The following is a 27,512-nucleotide window of genomic DNA, read 5'->3' as shown; positions in this document are numbered from 1 at the left end:
AGCAAGAACGTTACAGAATCTGAATCCGCGGGTCTGTCATATCCATTGGAGTCCAGGGAGAAAGAGGACTTTGCTGTGGGTTTTCTCGTGCCAGGATAGAGGGGTGTATTTCACCATTTTTAAATCTCCTCTGTGAATAATCAAAGATAACTATGTCAAAGAATTTCAAAGGTGGACCATCCTTCGGACTTTCTGCTGAGGTCAAAAGTAAGGTATGTATCTCGCATGTCATGTAGCTTTCCTTTTAATTGAAATGAAAATAATGGGGTCTTTGCGTAATTGACATCAGTGGGCCAAGAGAATGCTCGCGCTCAGGAAGGTGCGCACTTGACGCTCGCATATCTTGTTGTCACTACGTGCATCTTCTCAGATTTATTAGTTGTAGGGAAACCAATGATATATCGAGGGCCAATAAAATATTTTTGCTTTCTGTTAGGAGATTTTGTCGAATAGGCTTTTTGGACTGTCAGAATTGGACTGTCAATGGTGATCATGGATTAATCATTAGGTCTAGGGCCTAGGCCTATACTGATAAATGGCAGCCTACCATTCTAACAGTTTACTTTATCGTTTAATATGTGAGGGCATCCAAACCAATTGTCTCTGATTCATAACTTCGAACTGGGTCGTTTAGATTACAGGTGATATCACCTCACCTGTCTGTCACAGAGCACAATGACAGAATTACTCCCAGATGAGCCCAGAAGGTCTGATTTCAAGGTGTCTCTAGAAGGCTACCAGTATGTGTATATATATATTTAAAGGGTCAATCTGTGATCGCTATATTCATTTTGGACTTTTAAATTCGTGATACCCATTGATTCTTGAAGAATATGACTTATAAATCCTTCATTAGCTTAGTTCCTTGTTCTTACCCCATCATCAGAACCCCTCAGTTGTTGCATTTCTACAGACCCATCCCTAAGCTATTTTACCAAATCAGTGGCGTTTGTCCGCTTTGTTATTGTTTGAACTTCAGATTAAAGTCTAGGCGAGAATGAAATGAGTCATCAACACCAACCAAGAGTCTATGGACCAGCTACTGTAGGCCTACCATGTAGGCGACTGTGCAATCAACATCCACTGATGTTTGGGAGAGATTGTATTTTCAGTGACAGTGCAATGACAGGGATGCACAATATGTGTGTGCGTGTGTCATACCTGCTGACAACCCATGTTCAGCTTGGACACAGCATGACTCTGCCAATGGGATCAAATAACTATCCCAGAATATTCCAGAACTCCCAACTCCATGTCTGTCAATGACAACTGAATTTGCTATCCCTATCATCAACCTTATCGTGTTGGAAGAGCCCTTGTTCCTGCATACATAGTGGTTTCCTGTCCATACTTTCATAGGGGCACTCTTCAAACGAACATTTCCTTATACTTGGCCACCATGGTCATTAGTGCTGTAGTATAGAAATAGGTCATATTCAATAGTGTATCAGTCAGTATGTATATATATACATATATATATACATATATATATATATGGCATGACATCCGATGACAGTGGATAGGATCCAGAGACTGACAGATAGGTACGTCAGCAACCTAAACCTCCTTTTAAGGTGTCCCTGAGCTCTGTCTTACAACCTGAGCAAGTGTCTCTCTGTAAACAATTTACACTCCAGTGGGGAATGACAAAACACTGTTGAGGCAGACAGAACAAAGCCTTGTGGATTCATTGGAATGTCAACCTTCAACATGATTGTTTGTATCCAGGGGTGAAAGTAAATGTAATGTATTCCCGGTACAGGGACCTCCTATGTGTGTACACACTTAAAGAAAATCTATATGGGCCTAATCATAGAATTACATATAGAATCCCTATTAATTTAATAGGATCTCTACAAGCCTAATAGTAAAGATTTGTCCTTTAACTTTTAAAATGTATTAGCCTACCTTTTAATGTGGCATAAACATGACCTGTCATGTGTTTTCATCTGAGTGTCAATCAATTATTTCAAAAGGCTAATGTAGGCTACCTGCGCAAGTTACTCAGGGACGTCTGAACAACCAGGGTGCGGGAATAGTTTTTAAGCTATATTTAGATATTTTTCTGCTTTTATTTTGTTACATTTGTTAGTCAACTTGTCTGTAATTAGATCCTTACAGCTCCTCTTCTGTCATTACTTGACTTGACCCTCATCTAGAATACTAGAATACTTGCTAATGATGGAATAAATCGATAGAATGATCAGTGCATCATCTACAATCTATACTGAACAAAAATATAGACGTGACATGTAAAGTGTTGGTCCCATTTTCCATGAGTTGAAATAAATGTTCCATGTGCACTAAAAGCTTATTTCTCTAAAATGTTGTGCACAAATGTGTTTGCATCCCTGTTAGTGAGCATTTCCCCTTTGCCAGGTGTGGCATATCAAGAAGCTGATTAAACCACATGATCATTACACAGGTGCACCTTGTGCTGGGGACAATAAAATGCCACTAGCAGTTTTGTCATATAACACAATGTCACAGATGTCTTAGATGTCTTGAGGGAGCATGCAGTTGGCATGCCGACTGCAGGAATGTCTAACAGAGCAGTTGCCAGACAATTTAATATTCATTTCTTGACTATAAGCCGCCTACAATGTTGTTTTAGAGAATTTGGCAGTATGTCCAACTGGCCTCACAACCACAGACCACATGTAACCATGCCAGCCCAGGACCTCCACATCCACATTCTTCACCTGCATGATCGTCTGAGGAGGGGGAGTGGGGGTGCTGAGGAGTATTCCTGTCTGTAATAAAGCCCTTTTGTGGGGAAGAACTCATTCTGATTGGCTGGGCCTGACTCACCAGTGGGTGGACCTGGCTCCTGAGTTGGTGTGCCTATGCCCTCCCCAGCGCCCCTACCTAGTCATGTGAATGAATTTATTTCAATTGACTGATTTCTTTCTATGAACTGTAACTCAGTAAAATCTTTGATATTGTTGCATGTTGCGTTTAAATCTTTGTTCCGTATAGGTGACATAGTTAAATTTTCTCTTTCATTTCTGCTTCTCTCACGGAGCGAGGACGTTTAGGGACCAGGGAGATTTCCAAATGACATCTGTTTGACCGGTTTAAAGGAAATGAAAAGCTGTGAAAACGATCCAACATGTTTCTGATAGTATTTCAGTTAGTCTTGGATGCATATTTAATGTGGCTGAAAATGAACTACTGTCAGTTTTTATGTAGCTGAAGAAAATTGCACTTTAAGGCTACACAACAGGTCCCTAAAAGCCTCAATCTCATTCTCTCAAGATGCTGAAATAAATAAATCGTATTTCTTCACTCCTGTTCCCGAGACAAAATTAGCATTTGGTCTATAATTTTACTGTGAGTGTAACCGATGTGAAATGGCTAGTTAGTTAGCGGTGGTGCGCGCTAATAGCGTTTCAATCAGTGACGTCACTCGCTCTGAGACCTGAAGTAGGGTTTCCCCTTGCGTTGCAAGGGCCGTGGCTTTTGTGGCGCGATGGGTAACGATGCTTCGGTGGGTGTCAGTTGTTGATGCGTGCAAGGGTTCCGGGTTGAGGCGAAGAGAGGGACGGAACCTACACTGTTACATGAGGAACACTTCACTCTGCAGGAGTTAACATTATAATAGGCGACATGTGAGGCCTACAGTCAGTGTCCAGACTTCAGTTACTATTCCAACTATTACGCTACAACATGCTAAAATAATTCCGGCATCCAGATAGCAGTGACTTTTGATAAATGAAAAGATGATACATCATTTACAAAACACCAAAAAGTGTTCTGAATGACATTCGGTGATTGTCCTTCATTAGGCCATTAGGTCTTGTAACCTGAATTGATGTGTATACTGCTATCCGCGTGCATCTCGGTCTTGGCCTCTCATCTCTGCCTTATCAAAATGTCAGTGTTGTTGTTGAACCACTGCGTTTTGGAGCGTATTCCACAAGTTTTCAAGTCCATTCGCTCATTTTTCATGCGAATGACATACGGTATGATAAATAGTGTGATAGCCTACAGTTTTCTTGAAATCTGTTTTAATTATTGTGATAGGTTTATGTTTTACCGGTGTGACGTAAACCCACTCTTTATTTTGCCAGTACTCCATACTGGACCGTTCTGTCTTACTTTCACCCGTTTGTATCAACTTAAACCAATTTATTCCTTATGCCATGACCTACACTGATTTAATGTATATTCTCTCCACTGATTTCATACATGAAAAACACTGATAGAATCAATGGATAGGTGCCAATTTTGGCATCAAAGACTTATAAATTTTTAAATAAATGAACCAGTTCTGATTACATTCCTGACCTCCTGACACAGTTAAATGAAACTCTGACCAAAATACCTTGGCTGGATGCAAGTGCTGTCTGCAGGTCTTGGCATCTCATTATCAGATGTGGGATTGCCTGAGTAGATCGCCTCACTGTAAAAGGACAGATTCCGGAAAACCCAGAGGGAGAGAGGGAGCACAGGGTGGAGTAATAGGGAGAGCTGTTTCTCCCAAGTTTGGTGTGATGGACTGGAAGCTTTGCAAACCCTGCTGCTTTGAAATACCTGTTTGTGTTGGCTCCTGGTCTCACAAGCTCTCTCCCAGACTGTGAGTGAGCAGAACATTCAGAAAAGGAGAGAGCGCAGAGCGAGAGGGGGGCTACAGACCCACCATAGAATTTCTGGTATTAGGGGGATGCGTTTGTGCCAATAGGGAAATACAAGGAAGCGGAGAATCAGTGTTTCTCCATGCAGGAATGTCCCTTGGCCATTTTTCATTTTCTTCCTGTTGTTTTTTTTAACTCTAATCTTCATCTTTAGGTTTTATTACAATGGGTAGGCTTTCAAAGGAAAGTGGAGAGGAATGTTATCCCTCTGTTACAAGATGAGAAAGGAAAAGGGAGAAGGAGGGATAATAGCTCTGATGAATATCATAGTTCTATGACTCTTTAACTATAGTTACAGTTTATTGTAAGATCATTTGTATTTTTCAGGTAGCCAAGCACCTGTCACAAGATCATTCATCACGCAGAACTGACAGTTACAAGACATTAACCTGAGTGTTTGCAGATGTTAGGATGAAGTCAAATCCAACACATTTATAGTGCATCCGGAAAGTATTCAGACCCCTTCAATGCGTTGTTTTCGCTTTGTCATTATGGGGTATTGTGTGTAGAGGAAAAATAATAACTTAATCATTTTTAGAATAAGGCTGAAATGTAACAAAATGTGGAAAAAGTGAAGGGGTCTGAAAACTTTCCGAATGCCTCTTCAGTTGGCCCAGAAGTATGACCCCCAGAAGGAGGAGGAGCTGAGGCTGTGGATCCAGGACGTAACAGGCAAGAAGATCGCTGATCCTTTCATGGAGAACCTAAAGGATGGGGTCATCTTGTGCGAGTGAGTGAGCGATACTCTCCTCAGTACTGTGGCCGTGCAGAATGTCATGCAGAATGGCAGAGCATATTGTGTGTCATATCACCATATTACTTTCTGTTGCTTCCAATATCGTTCAGTCTCATTCATTTCCCCACTGTTAATGATGACTGGGCCACTCAAAGTCAGAACAGTATTTTGACTGTTGTTCTGTGCTTTCTCTTTCCTTGTGTGTAGACTTATCAACACACTTCAGCCAGGATCTGTAAGAAAGATTAACACTTCCCCGCAAAACTGGCATCAGGTAAGCTTGTTCTGAGACAGAATTATTGTTTTTGTATTATTATGTAACATCATGCCCATCATGACATGCAGTAGGCTATAGTTATTATAGATACTTTGCTTAGTATTGAGCAGCATAAGCATGCCAAGAGTCAGTCGTTTTTTCCACTCCATACCTTTCATCCACTGAACTCGCTAAAATATGTAACCAGATAGGTAGTCTTTTGCTTGGCATAGTGTTGATTTATTTACATTCCAAGCTGCAGCTACGTTGTTTAATGAGGCACATCTCAGCGTGCATCTTCAGATCTCTTTATATGATATTCAAAAAGAAAACAACACTTTTAAGTGTTTGTTGAGGCACTTCCAAAGAATCATCCATGACATACAATGTTACTAAGAATCAATGCACTCACATGTGGTGGTCCCTTTGTCAGGAATAAAAGAGAAAAAGATTATCCAACTGGTGAGTAGGGCTTTAAAGAAAACCCCAGAAAGCTGATCATTCTGAAGTCCTGAGTCTCAAATAGAATGATTATTTAAAGAAATATGACAATATAAAAATAACAAATAACTCAGTAACTGGTGTCCTCTTTGTTTGTATTCTTGCATTTACATCAGTGGACCATTTGCTCTTGGCTAATTCTTCTTCATTTTCATTGCCCAGCTGGAAAACATTGGCAATTTTGTCCGAGCCATCACAGTTTATGGTATGAAGCCATACGATCTGTTTGAGGCCAACGACCTGTTTGAGAATACCAACTACACCCAGGTCCAGAGCACGCTCATCACCCTGGCTGGAATTGTGAGTGGAAACCCATAGAGGAATCTCAGTACATTGTACTGTACTGTATGTAGAAAGTATTGTCAGTGGCTTGTAAGAAACCTACTTCTACTTCATGTGAGGATCCATAATCTGTTTAACCTTCCCCTCTTTCACCAGGCCAAGTCCAAAGGTTTCCACTCCAAGCATGACATGGGAGTGAAGTATGCAACAGCACACCAGCGCCGTTTCGCCCCAGACATGCTGAAGGAAGGGCGCAATGTCATCGGCCTGCAGGTCAGAACAGTCTTTGTATCATATACACCTTATACACTAAGATATCACTGTTATTACAGGTGTAATATAAGTAGTAGTAGCAGCATGTTATAACATACCTTCATTTGTTTTTAGTTTGGCCGAAAGGATTGGCTTAATGGTATTATAGTTCTGGCATAACCAGTGCACTACTTTTGCCTGTCTGTCCAGATGGGTACCAACAAACTTGCCAGCCAGAAGGGCATGACATCTTATGGCACGCGGCGTCACCTGTACGATCCGAGGGGGGGAATGGAGAACCCTCTGGACCAGTCCACCATCAGCCTCCAGATGGGCACCAATAAGGGTGCCAACCAGGTGGGGCGCCATTTGATTTCACAAATAGATATTCTCTGGTAGAGATAGAATTGACTAACATTCTGCACATCTTGGGAGTTTTCCCTCTTTCTGCCTATCATGAAAGCAGTTAATATGATATAAAATATTACTTTGTAGCCTATATCTAATCCTCTCCTGCTTTTCTTCCTCTCTCAGTCTGGCATGACGGCCCCTGGCACCAGGAGACACATCTATGACAAGAGTCTGGGCTTGGAGGAATGCGACACCTCCACCGTCTCACTGCAGATGGGCACCAACAAGATGGCGTCCCAACAGGGCATGACCACATACGGCCTCCCTCGGCAGGTCTACGACAACAAGTACTGCTCCAACCCTGATGAATTCATCAACAACGGGGAGAGGGCTGAGTTTGACGGTACTATGTACTATGACTAAAGAGAACAGTATAAGCCCCAGTCCCCTCCTCTCAAGAACCCCTCTCCACCAGCAAGACCATCCAAACTGTTATTTACTGTTTTCATTATCCTCATCCCTTGCTGTTTTTTTTTTTGTGATCAACCATTCAAATAATTTTGGTCCTTTGAGGGGATTTATGCCTGGTTCAATCTCTTTGACCTTGTTATTTTAAATCAATTTAATGTTGTGGCCCACACCCCTCTCTCCCTTTGCAATGGAGATTTTTCTATTCAAATACGGTGAAAATAAATACTAAAAATAATAATAATGTCAAGAGACCCATTCCTTAATCAATCTTAATGTTATGTCATTTTTTATTTATAGATCTTTTATAGTTTATAAAAATTTTGATTTTCAGTTGTAGATCCCCATCAAGCTTAAACATTGAGAATACAGGAAAAAGTTCCTTGAATGGAAAGACATGTTGCTGTTAGTCTTAACCCCTGAGGAACAGGAGTCCGCTCTGGGATTCAATCCCTCTGGATGACTCGGAGCCCACAGAATCAGAATGAGTCTTCCAGGACACAGGGACATGGACTAGAAACTTTGATCAGATGTATTCCTTATGACTTTGCCTGTGTATGCACCTCTGCACTGCGCTGACATCCCTGCTCTAGCTCACAGGACTGCCAACCAGCCATTCTATACCACAGATGGAATGTTTTTTCTAGTATTCTTTAAATCATTAGAAGATCAGTAGTAGGGTCGTCAAACCTGATACTTGAATTAATGTGAGCCCCTAAAGGCATCGTGAAAAGCCAATAGATTTGAATATTTTTAGTATTATAAGCAGTATTCAACACGTCTCGCATACTTCATTAGTGGTAAACAATGCAGATTAAATTTTAGCCATTGTGTCAGCTATGTTAATGTGGATGTCATATAGGCCAGTTTGCATGAGACAAGTTATAATCCCCCTATAGTCTCCATGGCACACAGCTTTAATATATTGCTGCGCTATTTGCACTTTGCATCACCTTGTTGAATATGCACATGGATAGAATACTTTGACTAGAAGAAATGCGGACAAGCCAGGTCATTGAGAGCCATAACATATACACGAGATAACGGTCTAATTAACATCCCCTTAGTCATAGCTCAATACATCAGACCCTGTATCACTAACTACTACATGATATGGGGTACCCACCGCAGATCTTGAATGTAATGTGATTTTGAGCACTGCAAGATGTGACAGTCATTCTGTGGATTCATTAAGTAATCACCTTGTACCAGCAATCGCAAATGAATAACTTAAGTCTGCAACATATTTATGCTCGGGATAATGTAGCCTAACACAGCTGCTAATGGTTTAAACATTAAACTGTGCATGCTTGACCAAACCTTTGAAAAGCAGGCTTGTTTGCTTGCTAAGAGGTTTGTTCAAGATCAGACACTTCCTGTGTTGCACCTGGAACGTTCCACAGAACACATCTCTATGCCTTGCATGCTCATGTACAAAGCATGGACTGGTTATACCTTGTCCATAGACTTCTTACAGGAAGGAAAATAATGTTATTTTTTAATTTGGGTGAACTATCCCTATAAGCTAAATTTGAAAGGTCTTGACATCGGTTACTGAGTGGTATTGTGATATGTTTTTAAATAGGAGGTATTGGAGATAAAGCTACATAAAATAGAGTCCCTCCTGAGGTTCTGACCTCTGGAATTTATAGTGATGATTTGCCAAACTTTTGAAGGCTTAATACTTTAAAAGGAACGTCGTTTGATGCTGAGCTCATAATAATCTGAAGGCCATGTTGCATTTTTTCCCCCTACATTAGTGTGCCATCTAGTGTTTTGAAATCCCTTTAACATTTGGGGAGAAAAAAAAAACTACATTCCACAGATTTAAGGCAAAAGTCATATGCACCACAAGAGGTGTCTTTTATCAAAGCACCTAACTTATTCTGTATCGTCACATGTCCAACAGCTATATACGAAGTCAGTTGTGCATTAAGAAAATATTTTTGAATGAGAGCCAACAGTGCCTAGCCAAAATACAATTGGCAATATTACCCTCTGGTCTAAAATGTGTGTCAATGTTGTTCAGACTATCAATTGTTCAGTATTCCGATAATCTTGTATTTATTTGGCATTCACTTACAATGAAATTAGCTGCAATACAATAAATCACATCAAAATTACAATTATTTAATTTGGGTTGTGAGTGCAAAACCTGCCACCAGGCCATATCAGATTATTTGTCATTCATATTTGTTCTACATATTTTAACCATTTCAGCGGTATGTGACAGATGTAGTTAGGTGCGAATTACATTGGTGTTTATTGATCAAGTCATTCCCGTACAAAAAAAATGTAATTGAAATAAAAATCATGACATCAAACAAAATAAAAACTACAGAATCACCCTTTTTAAATTTTTACAAATGAATTCTACTTGCTCCAGTAAAGGGGGACATGGCAGCTTGGGAAAGTCTAAAGACATATCCACCAACAGGCTTGTCTATAAAACATAACAAATGATGAGTTGGTTTAGTGGGATTCTCAAAGATCAGGACCATTGGGACATTTCATTGCCCTACCCCATCCCACCCTGCCACAGAGAGGGAGGACAGGAAGTGTATCTTTCTTCATATCAAATCCATTACTGTGTAGACACTGAAGAATTCACAGATGTGTTATCTGTCTTTGTTTGTTCTCCACAGTCACTACTTGACAAAGCCCTGGCCCAGCCAGAGATATGTGACCCATCATAGGGAATGAGGAGTGAGGTCAGACAGGAATAGTCAGGGGGACCACTGCTACTGATTGGCTGCTTCGCATGCATCTATCCAATCACTGTAAACATCCACTGGTTCTGAAAGATCTGGAGACAAATGTCAAGGAAAAGTTCATTTGGGAGGTACAGTTGTAAAGAAATAGCATTTTTTTATATATATTTTTTTTTACAAATGCACAAGCCAATCTGTGAGCTATATGGTGTGTAAATAAGTGAATACAGTGATCCAATCAAAGAATCGAAAGGATACATGTAATGGGAGTCTGGAATTCTTCCAAGCAGACGGTGCACGATATTATTCCTGTGTTTCGAGTGCGTTCCCTGAAAATAGAAAAGAAAATGTGCATTTGGATAGGGTGTTAGGATATGTATCAACATGTAATCAGTGATAATATTTTACAGCCAGACCATATACTGTTCAACACAACCAAGTGAACTTACATTTTGACATCACAGGACTTCTCGTGGTTACAAAAGGGACAGGTGAATTGGGTGTCCAAGTTACCCGTCAGTTTCTTTTTGGGAGGTGGCTTCCTCTTTGACTTTCGGCGTCCCATTCTCGATGTATAATCTGTAAAATACAATAGCTACATTTTTCTGAGTTTACAAAACAAGTTGACTGTCAAATTCAATAATTAGGTCAATCGTGTTAGCTAGCATATATTATATCTAGTGTATGGTGCTGATATTCATTTGATTTTAGGCAAGGAGTCATATGCTGCGTTCATCTCGTAATTTCGGAAAATACTACTTGTAAACTGGGAACAACGAGATGTGTGGGTTCATGTGCTTTGAACTCGCTGAGAATGTCGATTGCTGGTTAATGGCAAATAAGCTGTCAACCATGAACGAAAAAGTACAGCTTTCATGCTCATAGACATATTAGTGTTAAAATAACACTTTTTTAAATCATGTTTTGTTGTTGAATTTAACTGCTGAAATTGCTGTTATCGAGGTATTGGCCTTAGTAGTTGATGTCAGAGACAAGAGTTCATCATATGGGCAGTCCAGCAAATTGGAGCAAAGGGATGAAAGACAAGTTTCCCATTAGTAATTACGAGTTGGAGGTGCGTTGAAATTTATTTTCCCCAGTCCTATGCCCCTATTTGCAAATTTACGAGATGTTATAAATGCATCAATATTCTGCCGCTATAGACCATCTGCTAGTACGCATGTGCGAGCTAATACATCACGCGTGTGTAAACAAACACATTTTTAACCGTATTTTCCACATAAATTCAAATTATATTTTATTTTCGATCATTTAAAAAAGTCAGATGTCGATGATTAACGTTACTATTCTCTTGTTGGAGCCATGTTCACACTACACAAGCGTGTAGTACCTAGTTCCCCGCCATCGCGCACGGACTTTTTTATTATTAGCTTGCAGCTATAAAATAGGAGCTCAACCATACTGCATTTTACACAAAATGTCCTGCAAATTCTACAAGTCCATTTCCAACAATATTGTTAATTGCATGAACCGTTTATTTTGGGATGATTTCTGAAGAGGCAGCTAGAGAGTATTAGCTAGTAACGTTAGAGCGCGAGGAAAACAAAGTTAGCTTGTGTTAGCTAACTAACGCTGGATTTGTAATATGCTAGCTATGCACAATTTTTAAAAAAAAATAGGAGAATCACACATGTAATTTCAAATCGTGCTGGATGTATATTTTAGTTGTTTGCATGTTAGCCATATAATAAAGCACGCTGGATTAAGCATTTTCTTACCAGATAAATGACCCAAGTAATGACGCTAACAAATAGAAATTGTATCCGGAAATTATTCTGAACTCTTTCATCCGATTGGAAGATTAAGGCGCTTTTTAGGGTTGTCATTGGTCAAACAAATTATCAACCCGCCTCTCAGAATTTATAAACCTCTTTGATACAATCGCAAAATAATTAAAATATATACATTGATTATGTAGTCTACCACAGGAGGCTGCTGAGGGGAGGACGGCTCATTATAATGGCTGGAATGGAATAAATTGAAAGGTATCAAACACATGGAAATATTGTATTAATGAGTTTGATTACCATTTCATTTATTCTGTTCCAGCCATTACTATGAGCATTACTATGAGCCTGTCCTCCCCAATGAAGGTGCCACCAACCTGTGTTTAATAGTCTACAGTACATAATTATTGATAAAAAAAAAAAACTGAATTACTGATAAAGAAATGTGTTGAATGCACAAAGCTCAAACAGAAAACAATTGTCAGTGTAGACCAAATTGTATTTTATTTTGCTGTCATAAAGAAGACAGTGTGAGACAAGGTAGGGCAAAAGGTAGATAGAGGATTCCAGCCATGAACTTTATTTCCTTCTGCAACAGAGGCAAAATGAAGAATTCACTTCTAATGTGGTTACCCTTATAATATATACATCAATTTAAGTGTGCTTATTAATTAGATGATAACATGAATAATAGATGAGAAACAGCAAAGAATGTTATTTATGTGCTTTCATTTACCTGGCAGACACATTGATTTCCTCTTTGATCTTTGGTGTCATTCCTTTCGCACATGTTCCACTTTGCCCTTCATCTGAATCTGAATTGGCCTTGCATAACCCTCTGTCCTATTCGTTCAGTTCGGCCTAGTATGCGATGCAAGAGACCATGCACACAACAATTAAAAACTGATCTATCAATAAAAACTGATCTCAGCAAACAGAAAAATACACTTTGTATTTCAATGCAAATGCTGCATCTTTTGTAGATCAACAGAAAGTTAATTACCAGATATCTTACCCGTTTTATTGGGAGCCTTGCCTTTCGATATTGTTATAGTCTGAAGCTTATTCTGTAACTCAGAAACATCTGACCTAGGGGAGAACACTTGTTATAAGGATGCATCATCATAATTCCTTTAGTAATAGCAGTCTGTCAGATTGCTTGCCATGCTCGTCTACTCTAACCTCACCCCAGAGCTTTCACCTTGCATTTGACCTGAGCATGTCCTGAGGCCTCTGCAGTTTGAGAGTGTCGTCCTTCATCTGATAGCTGTCAATCATCCTCCCCAAGCACTGAAAATGGAGACAGATAGACACATATTCCAGAACATGTCACATAACATGAGATAAGCTTCAGCAGTCCAAATTATTATAGCCCAAGTACAGTTCAGAAGATTGTTTCAAGTGTAAAGTTTGTATCATTAGTTTGATGAGTGAAATCATTCAGGTCAAAGTGATTTGGGGGAGAGAAATGTGAGCTCTGAAATACCATATCTTTGCAGTATTTCTCTGTCAATCTGCGCATAGTTTCATCTCTTAGTTTTTCTAAAAAGGAAAGGAAAACTTGAGTAAGGTTTATAAAAAGCCTCCATTACAACAACATCACGGAAGAGGGTCTTGTTCTGAAAAACATAAAATCAAACTTGCTAAGCAGGCCATGAATGTTGTGGACTTCCTCCCTTAGATCAGCAATCTGCTCCCACAGGACTCTTCGACTGAAGAAACAGACAACATACACAGAAAAATATGGAGAGGGAATTACATGTTATTACTGCATTATCCCACTGAGCTAAATTCTACTTATCATCATGCAAGTCTAGTTCACCAAACTATCCCCACCACACCACACTTCAGACTGCCTTATCCAGATCTACCTGTGGTAGAGTTCCTGAGAGATGTGGTTGATGGCAGCCTGCCTCTGGATGTCTGAGGGGTGAGTGCTGGAGCAGGAGGCTTGGAGAGTAGGACAGGAGCAGGGAGAGTGGGACAGGAGACTGCGCAGGTAGTGGAGCTCAGTGGAGACCTCACAGCGTAGGCCCTCAAAACGCTCCTCAAGGTGCTGGGCGGCAACATGTGCAGCCAAATGGTGGACAGGAGGACAGTTTATGTCATCTTTAAGTCATTGTTATGACAGTGTTATTTAGCCCTTATGACAGAGGGTTCAACTCAAGTAAAGAGTACCCATGCATTCAAAAAAGAATAATAATCAGGGAATCAAGAGTCAGGTGTGTTTCAGGCGTGATTGTGTTGTGTCCTCCCTTACATTGAAGGACTGCCATGGTATTGAGATTCTGGGTTCTCTCTGCCTCATGCATGAACAGAGTTTTGCACAGGAACTCAATAGTCTACAAAACAACAAATATTAATTGAAATAATATTCCCTGAATAAAACAGTAACCAATACAAGCCATCAAAGAAAACAGTAGATAATCGTGAATATGGGAAAAATACTACATTCTACAGGAAGCAGTTAGTCACCTTGGCTTGTGTTTCAACCTCTGACCTAATTCTTTCCACATCTCGGAGAGACTCATGAGATTCACCTACTGCTACTAGAAGACAACTCAAGAAAGTCAGTGAACAATGACCATGCAGTATTACACCAGGCATTGTCAAGTTATGTTAGTTTCTGATGATCACATTGACACAATAACACTTACACACCTTCAGCAGGAAGGGGCGGTGGTTCACACTGAAACAACAATCGACATTGTATTAAAAATCATTCTAACAAACTATTTTGGTACTGTATGACAGTGAGTGCCAAATGTGTTTTCAACTCACCAAGGCCCTTTTGTCGTCCATGTCAACTGACCTGAGCTAAGTAAATTGTAAGTGGGTGGATAAAAACTGTGTCACAATGACAAGGCGGGGATACGTTCTATCTCATTGATGATTGGTTTGTGGGTTATAATTTAACGTAATATTCATTTTGTAATAATGTGATTTGTAGATATTGCTTGGGGGGCGTGGTTAATGGAAATTGACATTTCAGAGAGGAAGTGTTGTTCTAGTGTTCGATCAACGGGAGTTGCGAAAACAGTGTTTCCCTTCAGTCAACATACCACATCCAGGTAGTTATTTTTCAGTTGAGTTTTTTTTAAGGAAAAAAGAAGGCAACAAGTAAGAAGCCACTTTTCCTCTCTTTGGAATGCACTGCAACACTACATGCGCGCAGTTATGTAACTATGTAACTCGCCTAGCTAGCGAGTTACTATAACGTTAGCTGGCTAACGTCAGTTGAGTTGTGCTAGCGAGATTTGTAGTTTATCTGACAAATGCCATTCCACTCATGGTTTCCAATTCCCAAAATGTGATTTTGAATTAAGTATTTAATCCTCAACAGTATAATTTTTAGAATTTGTTAGCTAGATAGCTAGCTAGCTATCCAACTTTGAAGTATTAGTCTTAGTAAACAGGTCAGAACTCTTATCTCTCGAAGCCACTATCACTTGCATGCTAATCAAGCTTGCGCGTGTAGACGGACCACTTTCCAGTCATCAAATTATGCTGTTTTAAAGGGTTTCAAAAGGTCTTTGTTGAATTAGAGTGGTATTGGGTGGGGATGTTTTTTTTGGTTGTATGTCCCCAATGCTGTAATGAAACGTATTCATTTATCTGGTTTGCTTGCTAACATTTATCTGGGACTTTTTCTATTTTTGTCCCCCAGATTAATACCATGGTCACAGAAGGGGAGCCTACAGATTTGGTGAAAGTGCTGCACCTGCTGGTGCTGTCCTTCACATGGGGAATGCAGTTGTGGGTCTCCTTTATAGCAGGTGATGATATTGGGATCGATAGGGGATGAGCAGAGGAAATCTGTTAGATTGTAGGGTTTTGCTAACACTCGAAGTGGCATATCAAAAGAAGCCAAGATTAAGAATTTGAGGCACAGTATGTCTCTGCCCTTTTCTCTCACTTATATTATCCCTTTTCCCATGCACAGGTTTTGCACTGGTGAAGCAGGTAACACTGCACACCTTTGGGCTGGTGCAAAGCAAGCTGTTCCCTGTCTATTTCTATTGCCTACTGGGCAGCAACTTTGTCAGCCTTGCTGTGTATGCAGTCTACCACCCCAGAGAGCTGCTGGATTGGCATGAAAGCCTGCAGGTCATATCACATTCTATTTTGTAATTTAGGGCAGGATTCAATCTGTACTGGTGAAGTGTTACAGATTGCGCAATCAAAATGTAAAGATTATTTCCGATTTAGATAATGGTTGTAGCTACATTATAGATGTCACCTATGTCATCGACAATTCTGAATAAAAATTGTTCTTCCCCTATAGATGGCCCTGTACTTTTTGGCAGTCATCATGGCAGGTCTAAACGCACAGTGGTTCGGCCCATCTGCCACAGAGGTCATGTTCAAGCTGCGGGAGGTGGAGCAGGAGCATGGCCTGGGGAACCAAATAGGGATAGGGAGCCAGAGGGAAGCCTACACCAAACTCAGGGAGCAGGACCCCAAGTACAAGGCCTACAAGAGTACCTTTGGCGTCTATCATGGCCTGTCCAACCTATGCAACCTGATTGGGTTTATCTGCACAACCACCAACATAGTGTACACAGCTCTCAATTTACACACCATTTAGAGATTGTGTATATGTGGTGTTTGGTGACAGGTTTTCATATTGTCTGTCAATGAGGGGATGTATGTATCAAGTGTCTCAGAGTAGGAGTGTTGATGTAAGATTTTTGAATCACAATAAATAATATTACATAGGTTGCTGATCTGAACAATCAGATCAGCTCTGGAAAAAATCTGAAAAGATCTGATGTGATTGGTCAAATGACCAATTAGTGGAAAAAAATATCAGAATTGGCTGCCTGTGTAAATGCAGCTTTAGGCATATTACATATGGGCCTGATCTTAGTTCAGCACTTCTAATGAGACACTTGATGCATACGGCCCCCAAACATAACGCTTAACCATATTTTTTAAATGTGCCTTTTTAATCTAATTGTTTCACCTGTCAATAGAAAACATAGCACACAATGTCAAAGGATTTCAAAGTATTTTTGGTCTTTCCCTTGTCAAACCGGGAAAGGATGAATGTAATAAAGATCGATTTATATTTTTCAGAAGTACATAATTAAAAAAAGAATAATACAAATGTTAATGTTAGTGATCCTCTTTTTGATTTCCCTACAGTTATTGTTCATTTTACATTGATGTACTTAAGGGTAGAGCTGAAGTAGAATGTGCAGTGATCCTGATAATGTTTCAAAACGGAGGTTTAACACTAACACAGAACTTGTAGATACATTATTATTTTATTTTTTTTGAAAAGCACAAGATTCTGGACTGTTATGAAATGGGACATTGTATTGCTTGTGACTTCCACTAGAGGGTACTGTCTGCAAAACATTTTTTTTTACAATCATTAGGCAGATATTTTTTAACAATATAACATTTAGCTCAGGGTTATGGAAATTCCTACAAATAATGAATTCAATAGCACCAATAATGTTAAGTCATCTTTGATGTTGAAACAAGAAAAAATAAAGTTGTGTTGTTACCCTTGATGGAATCAGGAAATGCACTCTCCAACAGTTTGAGCATTTTCTTTAGAAAATCAGGTGCAATACAGGGTCAATAACATGCAACATATTGAGACCAGACCACGCAGTTTGTGCCCACCTCTTGAACAGGCTGGTTCTAACTTCATTATTGTGATGGACATCATGTAAAAAAAAAAAACAGCTTTGAATAAATGGACCGACCAGTGCTTTGCTGGCAAGCCTGGGAGGTTAGGGAGGATGTCTTAATAAAGTTAAAATATCACTAATGGATAACTGGACAGAACCCAAAACTGTAATGGTGTTTCAGAGTCAGTGAAAAGGCTTCTACATCCTACATATTGTGATGTATTAGTCTGGTTGTTTTAGCTGTATGCATCTTGATTAGTGTTAATGTCAAACTACAATGTTGAGATTTTGAATAGTTAGTTTACAGTGGTAGATCATCATGATGAAACCGTTTGGTATGGAAAGTACAGGGAGAGTGACAGTGTCATAGGAAATATTGTTTAGATTTCTTATGCCTATACTGTATGTCTCTCAGCAGTCTGGGCCACTCCTCTTGGATCAGAAGGAAAGACTTCCTCTGGAGCCTTGTCAGACAGGCTTAAAATGGCACCAGGAAATGGCATTCTTTGAACTCCAGCAGCACAAATTCACCTACTCTCTGATTAGGTGAGATTTCAAGAGAAATCTCTCCCTATTTAATAAGAGGTAAAGCAGGCCACCAATTCTGGAGTTTCTCTTGGAGTGAACTAACACTGTTTACTTTTAAAAAAAAGGAAAAGAGACAATTATCTACAGATATACAGGTACACCACAACCAAACTCATTCACTCCCCATGTTACATTACCCAGATACCACAGCAGGTCAATGAGCCACAAACTGGTGGTGTTGGTATGGTGGATATGGTGCTGCTGGAAGTAAGCCGTGTGAACTAGAAAACAAAGTACTCTTCATGTGCAGTAGTAGAAAAAACATTTCACACACTGCTGATTTCTGGAATTCCTAAGTAGTGCCTATGAGCAAGTGTCTAAAACAAGATTTCCAAAACAGTGCATGTTTTATTTTTTGCCCTAGCACTAACCACAGGAGGTTGGTGGCTTTGATTATTTGAATCTGCTGTGTAGTGCTTGGGCAAAAACCAAAACGTGCACCTAAGGGGGCCCTAGGACCGAGTTTGGGAAACCCTGGTCTAAAACACCAGGAAGTGTCAAGGATGTGCACTTATTCACTCATGGAAATAATTCTGATTTATTAACTGGTGGATGCTTTTCCAAAGTTGACCTACCCGAAAATATTAACTTACACAACATTTTAGAATCTAAACCCAGTGATCTCATTAGTGTATTTCTGATAATCTGCAACTCTGCATTATCAACTGTTGAGTTATACTTAATAAATTATGAGGTTGGCAGACTGCAGAGCATCTCCGAAGTTCAGATCAGAAGACTAACCCAGCTGAGAATATTCCCTATTTTATTCAAAAATGTAATACACATTAACATCAAACACAAACATACTGTATATGCTGCCTTGATTTGTGAAAGCTCTTATTTCGAAACAGGCTAGAGCTGAGTGAGGGATCATAAAGTACAGGAAATTTGCTCTCTGGAAGTGTGTGAGAGATTATAGCTGTGTGAATACTGGCGTGTGAGGTGGCCACTACACTGACTGCTGCGCTCTCGAAGGGTGCTCCTTTGTACACAAACGAGATCCGGGAGCTGCCTGTTCTATTCCGCAAACGCTCAGAGGAAAACGGTGAGGCAGAAAGCGGTGGGCGGAAAGAGAATTCAGGTTGTTGAAGACCCTAGGGAACTTTCACTCTACACCTGAAAGGAAATAACATTGAAGGTTCAAGTCAAAGAAATTCCGTTTCCATAGATTAGGTAAGTAGTTGGAAAAAGTTTGGTCAATATTTCTGCGCCTTTGTCCAGCTTCCTTCATGTCCAAATGAAAATACTTTGCAGGGCATTGTATTCTCGTTTACTTAACTCAATTTAATGTACACTAGACTTAGTTTTACATGTTTCTATAATGTGACAACAGGTTTTCGAGCCATCGCCAATTAATCCTCGAGGCTCGAGCACCTGGTGCGATTTGAAGTACCGATGGATTTCCTTCACCCCCATTCTCTGTATAGGGTCTACTTTGTCAGTTCTATATCAGATGGCTGTCACACTCTAGGCGGCATTTGCCTTCTCCCTGCAGATTTCAGCCGTTAGCTTCATCCACGACTACCTCATGTGAACTAAAATCCCGACGCTGTGTTTCAACGTTTTGAAACGTCAAGTCATCGCTTGCTATGTGGCCTTTGCATGAACGAGAAAGAATCATAAAAAAAAATGCACAGATCTATACAGCTATGGGTGCCTCCATCTAACAAAACTATATCTCCCGAGTTACGCTTACACGCAGGTGTTCAGAACACGCTCCATAGCTAATTAGCACAGGTGGTCGCCTCTTCTCTTCAGTAAACAAGCTCTGTAACATGGAGATATGGCCTTGTGGGAACACGAACCACAGGAGGTTGGTGGCACCTTAATTGGGGAGGACAGGCTCGTGCTAATGGCTGGAGTGGAATGGTTAAAATACATCAAACACAGAGATTCCATGTGTTTGATGCCATTCACTCCTTTCCCAGCCATTATTATGAGTCGTCCTCCACTGACACTAACCCTATCAAGGTGTATCAATTCAACCTTTTTAAATGATTTCTCACTGATATGAAAGATAAGGCCCTTATGCTTCCAAAACAGAGCTTGTTAATGTTCCGATTGAGCATCAGGGCTCTTAACAAAACTCCCCCATACAGAAGATGCCTTTGTCCAATAACTTGTGTAATGTAATGAAACTGAGAGTCATGATCAAGGGCTTATAGAGATGGAGAATAGACACTTGACAACTTTCAATATGATGGGTAGAGTGAGTGAGTTGACATAAAAGTATAGGCCTACTTATTGTGCTATTAATTTGAGCTTGTCCAGGTATACTGAAACCACTACATTTTACTAACCTACTTCCTTCACCTGTGTTTTACGACCATTCTTTTATAGGGAACAGACAGCTGCCAACCAAGAGTTAATTTCCTATAACAGCCAGGGACCTTACTCAGCAAACAGTGCCAGCTGAGAGACCACACTAGGCCTATTCACCATAATGGCCTCTCTTTGTTTTAAAGAACTAATGCTTCTCCAGTGCATAAAAAATGACTCCCATTTCAACTCTACTAAGTGGAGGCCTGTTCTGTGATGACAGTGATGTAAAATCTGTCCCGTCAGAGATGTACCCGATTATGGTGGCATGCCAGTATTAAATTCATCATCCACTGGTCAAAGTCATCTAATGCTACTTGTCCACAAAGAGTTTTGGCCATGTGTTTCTCAACACTTCATCATTCAGTAACTTTGGTCTCTAATATCTTAGAATAATTTGGACAGTATGACTGCAGCATTGGGATGGATTATATAATGTTATTATTGGATATTGAATTGAGTGATATTGGATATTGTAGGCTACTCATTGCCTCAGCAGCACAACAGTTGTCACAGATTTAGGGTAGAAAAACAGTTTCCCCAAATATTATGTTGCCTTAAGACTTCTTGAGCCACAGTGTAAATGTGCATGATGTGACCAGAATTTAGCAGGCTTACGTTCTGAGAGGAAAACAACATTTGATCCAATGGGTTTCTCACATATTCTTTGTACACACAGTGTGGGACCTATGATCCAATGACTTCAGACCCACAAAGCAATGGTCAGAGGAAAGTTTGATTGGTGCAATGTGATAGGGGATTATAGTACAGACCTGCCTTTTGCACAGAATCTTTACAAAATCCTTTTGGCCTGTACATCATGCATTTGCCTTATTTAACACATTTACCGCACAGCTCATCCCCCATGTTAAAAGTAAGGGGCAGTGACTCACTCTCACACCCCTATAATCTCTGTGGGCACAAACATGGAATCATAGCGATACAGCTTCAACAACAGATTTTCTTTGCCCCACAACAGTGTCTGTGGACCATCCTCTACATTCCCCTTTGTTGTTAAATATCACTACTTCTTAAGATGGCCATGCTGAGCTAGCTGGCCTGGCTATTAATGGGCCTGGCGGTTATGTTCTGGACCGGTCTCCAAGGAGACAGTCCTCATCAGAGGGAAGCTGTGGTGTGCAGCCCTGATTGATCAGCTGAGGACGAGGGGGGAGACCATGGACTCTCCTTTCACACCCATTCCTTGCAGTCATTACACCCACTTTTAGGAACGAGTGACAGACACTAAAAGGTCTTTATCGTGTGCAACGTGATACCCAGTGGCAGATGCTGCAGCCTGCAAGTGACTGAGTCATAATAGCTATGACGAGCGGGTTTTGAAAACTCCCCGCAACCTTTCATTACTGGATCATAACAATTTAGGGGACTGGGCATGGCCTGTTGATTTTACCTACCAACTGTTGGTATGAAATTCAAAGACTCATATCAAATGTTATGTCACAACAGGTGTAGACCTTACAGTGAAATGCTTACTTACGAGCCTCTAACCTGATGATTTGGTGTTTAATTCACCCTGAGCTGTAGTATCACCTCTCACCCCTGCCTTCCCCTCTAGATGGCGTCAGTGAATGACTCTCGCCTTCAGCAGCAGCCTGCCCAGAAGGATGCGGCTGACCAGAACTTTGACTACATGTTCAAGCTGCTGATCATTGGCAACAGCAGTGTGGGGAAGACCAGCTTCCTGTTCCGCTATGCTGATGACTCCTTCACCTCAGCCTTTGTCTCCACCGTGGGCATAGACTTCAAGGTCAAGACCGTCTTCCGCAATGAGAAAAGGATAAAGCTACAGATATGGGTGAGTTAGCTGGCATGTGGGACAAAATGCATAAGGCTATGGTCTCTACAACATGATTGCCATCATAGTGGACTCTCATACACATCATCAAAAGAGGACAGTTGTCTTCTGTATTAAACCAGAATATAAATCCATAGGCCAAATCTTTGCTATTGAATTTAGTTTTTCTGACAGATGGCTGATAATTCTATAGTGGGTCAATCACCAACGTTCATCTGCAAGGCCCTTGCATTTTACACAGTGGTGTAAAAATACTTTGAAGTACTACTTAAGTCGTTGTTTGGGGGTACTTTACAATTAATATTAGACTAATTTTACTCTTTTATTCCTAAAGAAAACATGTACTTTTTACTGCCATACACTTTCCTTGACACCCAAAAGTATACATTACATTTTGAATGCTCAGTCAGGACAACAATATGGTCCAATTCACACACCTATCAATATAATGCCTCTGGTGGACTCACTAAACACAAATACTGCATTTTTAAAAGATGTCAGAGTGTTGGAGTGTGCCCCTGGCTTTCCGTAAATCATGCCATCGGGTTTGCTTAATATAAGGAATTAGATTTATAGCATGTCATTTTTTACCTTTACTTAAGTATGACAATTTAGTAATTTTCCCACCACTGTAATTAAGTACATTTAAAACCAGACGCTTTAAGACTTAAGTAGTATTTTACTGGGTGACTTTCACTTCAGTCATTTTCTATTAAGGTATCTTTGCTTTTACTCAAGTATGACAATTGAGTATTTTTTCCACCAATGATTTTACCCTCTGTCTCTCGTATGTTTTGCTGAAAACTTGGTTTCTCAGCTCAAGCTACTGCAATGTGTTGCTGCTGCTTGCACCACATGCTCTAGAGACTAAGGCTGTGTTTGGACAGGCAGACCAATTCTGATCCATTTTCCACTTATTGGTCTTTTGACCAACCACATCAGATCGGTCAAAAGACCAATTAGTGGAAAAAAAAATATCAGCTTTCTGTGGAAATACTTGAATTACAGGGCTACCAGATTTTTACATTTTATTTCTATGTAGCCTAGTCCCCTGACGTCTGAAAGTGTTTCAAAGCAAACTATTTCCACATACAGTGAATGCTGTTTAAACATATGATTAAGCAAGACAAACATCCTATATTGTATTGAATCAAGATGAATCAGCAGCAACCATGTCCACACCAATGTACACACCAAAACCAAGCTGACTGACGCACTGACCCGGTTTCCACCGAGGACACGTGATTTGGCTTAATGTCGTCAGTGGTGGCTGGGATCACTGAATGCCATCCGATGAGCATCCAGTGAGTTTCAAATCAGAAGAATAAAAGCCTCCTCAGTTTGCCTCATACATTGGAGGTGTGGAAGTAGCAACCATGTCCAATAAATGAGCCCTGGCTTCGAGAGCAAGTGTACAGTTAATGAACAACCCTATGTGGAATGGCCAGGGGCGTTTAATCCGCAGCGTCCTGTTTTCACTCAAACCCTCTGAGCCTCACCACTCTATGAAGAGTGTACAGGTGGTGCCCTGTCCACTCTGCTGCAAGCTTTCCTCCTTGTGTGTGGCATGAAAGGCTTGAAATAATGCTTTTATCATGGTTTTAAAAATGAGTTTAATTTAAAGCCTTCTATAGTACTATTATGGTTGTACTTTCTCAACCTGAACCATACTGTTTATTCTAGGAGGATACACCACATGGCAATATGTTAACTGCACAATGACACACCTGGTGTCAGAACCACAAAGCCCAGGTCTTAGAGTGTGTCCCTGCTTTGTGTGGGCGGCAGGACCAGGTGACGCATGCTGAGAAGGGTCCTAATGACATCAATGGCTCTGACCCCCAACCATTTTACACTCATTGTCAACATGCATATGTTTTTGGACAGTATTTTCTTTACTTGGTGTATAGATAGTTGTGGAGACAGTGTGAGCCATGGGGACAGTGTATTTGGTTAGTGCTACTGTAAGTTCCATTACCCTGCTAAATATTTGATCATGTCTGCACAGATCAGGTAAGATATGCATCTGGTATCTTTCATTCATAAATGAAACAAAAATGACCTTGAGATGACGCAGACTCCTTCTGGGTAAGGTCATTTAACAGAAGTACGCCGCTGCGGATACACCACCTCACACACTTACAGAGTACTTGTCTCTCTAGCCCGGCACCTGCTCCAAGTTAAGAACAGCTCTATTTCTTGCAATCTCTAAATCGGTGGCAGTTTGTTCGGGCTGACTACCCTGCACACTGACTACCCTGCCCTAATGAAACATTCATAAAACACCCACCCCACTATTCAGTGATGTAAAGTCCTCCAATGCAAATGAGGGACCCAGGCCAGGTTACCAAGCGACGGCCAAAGATCGTTGCTGTGCCAATTTAATCCCCTCACCTGCTTGACTATTTTTTTCATGTTAACCTTTTCTAGGGAAGCAACTCTGACATCACACTCATCCTCTACTTAATTGAAAGATGTTTCTGATAAACAGGTCTCTACAGCTCTGACATCACACTCATCCTCTACTTAATTGAAAGATGTTTCTGATAAACAGGTCTCTACAGCTCTGACATCACACTCATCCTCTACTTAATTGAAAGATGTTTCTGATAAACAGGTCTCTACAGCTCTGACATCACACTCATCCTCTACTTAATTGAAAGATGTTTCTGATAAACAGGTCTCTACAGCTCTGACATCACACTCATCCTCTACTTAATTGAAAGATGTTTCTGATAAACAGGTCTCTACAGCTCTGACATCACACTCATCCTCTACTTAATTGAAAGATGTTTCTGATAAACAGGTCTCTACAGCTCTGCGGCACCAGAGAGCTGTTATCAACGTCTGACGCTCTCCATGTTCTTTTTGTTCTTACTGGGTTTTTCATAGTGGGCCAGGGTTTGTTGTTTGATAATAAGTTATGTTGATGGACATGACAAATGTAGATGTTACTCTTTGTTTAATCATGTATCTGACACTTTAATTTGTAATAGTCTGAAGTTGACAGTGGCTTTGGGTGGGAAGGTTTAGGCTGATAGGACAATTTAAAGGACAAGGCACTATCACAGAAGTATGTTTATTTATGTCAAATATCCATTTTGTATGTTTAAAAAAAAAATATGAATAATTGTAGTCTTTCCTAGACCTGCTGAATATTTACAAGCGTATACACACACATTCACCTCTAGCATCTCAAGTCTGTAGGCCTTAGTCAATATTGCCCCTTTCTGGTCTCACAAAATACCACACAATTTAACATGTTCCCAAACCCAACCTGTAAAGAATGACCATCCATCATATTCCCCACAGGACACAGCAGGACAGGAACGCTACCGTACCATCACCACAGCCTACTACAGAGGAGCCATGGGCTTCCTGCTCATGTATGACATCACCAACCAGGACTCCTTCAACGCAGTTCAGGACTGGTGAGTGAAAGGTGGAAGGTTCCATTTCCATATTGACCCTGCTGCCTTCTCAGACTGTGCATTCGTCTACTCTCACCTCGGTCATACAGGGCAACTCAGATTAAGACATACTCTTGGGACAACGCACAGGTGATCCTGGTGGGAAACAAGTGTGAACTGGAGGATGACAGGCTAGTCCCCACAGAGGATGGCCAGAGACTGGCCGAAGATCTTGGTGAGTACTATACACGACAGCATACAGTCTTCGCAAAGACTATACACAAAGAGGTCACACTACCACAGCATACTGACCTCATGAGAACACACAGATATAGCAGGGGACACCGAACACTTAAGCCTAAATATCTCATCTGCTTTTCTTGAAATCTCTCCACGTCTCTGTCTGACAGGGTTCCAGTTCTTCGAGGCCAGCGCCAAGGACAACATCAACGTGAAGCAGGTGTTTGAGCGGCTGGTAGACGTCATCTGTGAGAAGATGAACGAGAGCATGGGCGGAGATGCCAACCTGTTGTCCAATCACAGGAGCACCAGTCTACAGGACTCGCCTCCAGAGAACCATGGGGGCTGTGGCTGCTAAATCCCGCCTCACTTCTCCTCACAGCCCCACAACAAACCCCGTCACTGTGCCTGAAGTATAGAGAGCACACCTCTCAAACTACACCTCAATCTCACACCCCCTAACACAGCCACTACAGTGAAAACCATAAAGCAGCCAGCTGAGATAACCATTGATCCCCTCCCCTCGGTCCATCCAGCGTTATCCCACATATCCCCTGCTCTAGTTTCTGTATTCCCTGAAAAGGCCCCATCTCTCTTGTGTACTGTGGCCTTCACCCCCCCCATGTGGTGGAGCCAACAGCTTCTACCACATGGCATCCCCTCTGCTCTTCTGGCAAAAAAATGTAAGTAATGTATTTATTGTGAGAAACCTTTTTAAAGCAAAGCTAGTTCAAATCAGCTTAAAGAAATGCCAATGCGAAGATTTGTCATAATGAAATTAGTTTCCAGTAGTCATTATTTTAGGTCATTGTTGTGTTCAGAGTTGAATTAATGAAAATATAATAGTTTTAGACTCAAACAGAGCAGAAGGTGCTTTTGTTTTGGATGCCCCCTGGCTAGGTGCTCTGCTTTGAATGTATTCATTGGACTTAACTTCTCAGAATTCAAAACCGGACAGAAAACAGCACGCCAAAACCTGAAGAAAATACAACAAAAATCCCCATTTTTGCTGTCATGTCCTTGATCAAAATCTAGATGGAACTGTTATTAATGAAATCAGATGACATCATCCAGACAATCACAAAACTGAGTTATTCTGCTGCTTTGGCCTTTTGCTTCCTTATTTACCTGACTTCCATGCTTTACTCTGACACTGAAGATGCCATTTTTCCATGTCCTCAGAATAATTGTGCACTACTATTCTTGACACTTTCTTAACCACTACAGCTTATGGGAAAGAAGGTGAAAAGTATGAGATTCTGTTCCAAACAATGTTAGAGCAAAGTTGTGCTCTAGGATGTTTGTCTGGGAGGAAGTCATAACAGTAGTGACACTGATGCTCATCACGTGACCTGCTCTGGCATGTCCCCGCTCACCCCTCTGTGCCTCCCTTCCTACTCATTGTTCTTACACTTTCCAACCCGATTGCACAAGGCTTCAACAGTGTCCTGTAATCTGGATGTGCCAGTGTAAACTGCCTGCATTACTTGCATGATGTTACTGTACTGTTCTTACAACTAAGTTACTGTCTATGAAGTAGCCCAATTAAAGC

The 27,512-nt window shown here is 40.7% G+C and overlaps 4 protein-coding genes across 11 annotated transcripts; 3 read left to right on the top strand and 1 right to left on the bottom strand.

Moving 5' to 3' along the window:
• On the top strand, positions 1-7,713 carry cnn1b (calponin 1, basic, smooth muscle, b). The gene is given in 7 exon segments (NM_001146385.1): positions 1-212; positions 5,246-5,367; positions 5,581-5,647; positions 6,293-6,430; positions 6,569-6,685; positions 6,875-7,021; positions 7,199-7,713. Coding segments are annotated over 7 exon segments (891 nt in total). The 5' UTR covers positions 1-152; the 3' UTR covers positions 7,439-7,713.
• A 1,817-nt stretch (positions 7,714-9,530) lies between these two features.
• elof1 (elongation factor 1) lies at positions 9,531-14,759 on the bottom strand. Of its 7 annotated transcripts, XM_045716159.2 has the most exons (11): positions 14,724-14,759; positions 14,604-14,631; positions 14,418-14,491; positions 14,203-14,284; positions 13,814-13,998; positions 13,587-13,654; positions 13,429-13,484; positions 13,144-13,232; positions 12,958-13,031; positions 12,679-12,803; positions 12,421-12,531 (listed from the first exon to the last, which is right to left on the bottom strand). In XM_045716159.2, exons 3-10 carry the CDS (start codon positions 14,471-14,473, stop codon positions 12,748-12,750), a joined length of 666 nt encoding a protein of 221 aa, XP_045572115.1. In that variant the 5' UTR covers positions 14,474-14,491; positions 14,604-14,631; positions 14,724-14,759; the 3' UTR covers positions 12,421-12,531; positions 12,679-12,747. The 7 variants fall into 7 exon arrangements, with proteins under 7 accessions (XP_045572118.1, XP_045572117.1, XP_082827562.1 ...); XM_082971434.1 differs by lacking the exon at positions 12,421-12,531 and having other exon boundaries at positions 12,741-12,803; positions 13,130-13,232; XM_082971435.1 differs by lacking the exons at positions 12,421-12,531; positions 12,679-12,803; positions 12,958-13,031; ... (1 more) ...; positions 14,604-14,631; positions 14,724-14,759 and adding exons at positions 10,151-10,289; positions 10,453-10,523; positions 10,644-10,773.
• A 168-nt stretch (positions 14,760-14,927) lies between these two features.
• tmem205 (transmembrane protein 205) lies at positions 14,928-17,058 on the top strand. Of its 2 annotated transcripts, none has more exons than XM_082971384.1 (4): positions 14,928-15,062; positions 15,610-15,718; positions 15,886-16,049; positions 16,228-17,058. In XM_082971384.1, exons 2-4 carry the CDS (start codon positions 15,619-15,621, stop codon positions 16,528-16,530), a joined length of 567 nt encoding a protein of 188 aa, XP_082827510.1. In that variant the 5' UTR covers positions 14,928-15,062; positions 15,610-15,618; the 3' UTR covers positions 16,531-17,058.
• A 2,040-nt stretch (positions 17,059-19,098) lies between these two features.
• Positions 19,099-26,679, top strand: LOC106601364 (ras-related protein Rab-3D). The gene is made up of 5 exons (XM_045716157.2): positions 19,099-19,348; positions 22,071-22,310; positions 25,623-25,741; positions 25,831-25,955; positions 26,131-26,679. The coding sequence occupies exons 2-5, from the start codon at positions 22,071-22,073 to the stop codon at positions 26,316-26,318; spliced, it is 672 nt and encodes a 223-aa protein (XP_045572113.1). The 5' UTR covers positions 19,099-19,348; the 3' UTR covers positions 26,319-26,679.
• The last annotated feature ends 833 nt before the right edge of the window (positions 26,680-27,512 follow it).

Source organism: Salmo salar, chromosome 03 (assembly GCF_965601325.2).
Source record: "Salmo salar chromosome 03, fSalSal1, whole genome shotgun sequence".
NCBI classification, from domain to species: domain Eukaryota; kingdom Metazoa; phylum Chordata; class Actinopteri; order Salmoniformes; family Salmonidae; genus Salmo; species Salmo salar.
The sequence above is the reverse complement of the archived record's forward strand: the minus strand, read 5'-3'. Positions and strand labels throughout refer to the sequence as shown.

Bases quoted from the DNA above. Each gene is read 5' to 3' on its own strand.
- elof1 (XM_045716159.2), bottom strand. From the start codon at position 14,473: ATGAGTCTCTCCGAGATGTGGAAAGAATTAGGTCAGAGGTTGAAACAC. The intron at 13,032-13,143 runs GTGAAAGCTCTG...GTTCTCCCCTAG, and splicing joins ATGCTCAGGTCAAATGCAAG to GTCAGATGTTTCTGAGTTAC. The intron at 12,804-12,957 runs GTAAGATATCTG...ATCGCATACTAG, and splicing joins CAAGGCTCCCAATAAAACGG to GCCGAACTGAACGAATAGGA.
- tmem205 (XM_082971384.1), top strand. From the start codon at position 15,619: ATGGTCACAGAAGGGGAGCCTACAGATTTGGTGAAAGTGCTGCACCTG. The intron at 15,719-15,885 runs GTGATGATATTG...TCCCATGCACAG, and splicing joins GTGGGTCTCCTTTATAGCAG to GTTTTGCACTGGTGAAGCAG. The intron at 16,050-16,227 runs GTCATATCACAT...CTTCCCCTATAG, and splicing joins ATTGGCATGAAAGCCTGCAG to ATGGCCCTGTACTTTTTGGC.
- LOC106601364 (XM_045716157.2), top strand. From the start codon at position 22,071: ATGGCGTCAGTGAATGACTCTCGCCTTCAGCAGCAGCCTGCCCAGAAG. The intron at 22,311-25,622 runs GTGAGTTAGCTG...TATTCCCCACAG, and splicing joins GGATAAAGCTACAGATATGG to GACACAGCAGGACAGGAACG. The intron at 25,956-26,130 runs GTGAGTACTATA...TCTGTCTGACAG, and splicing joins GAGACTGGCCGAAGATCTTG to GGTTCCAGTTCTTCGAGGCC.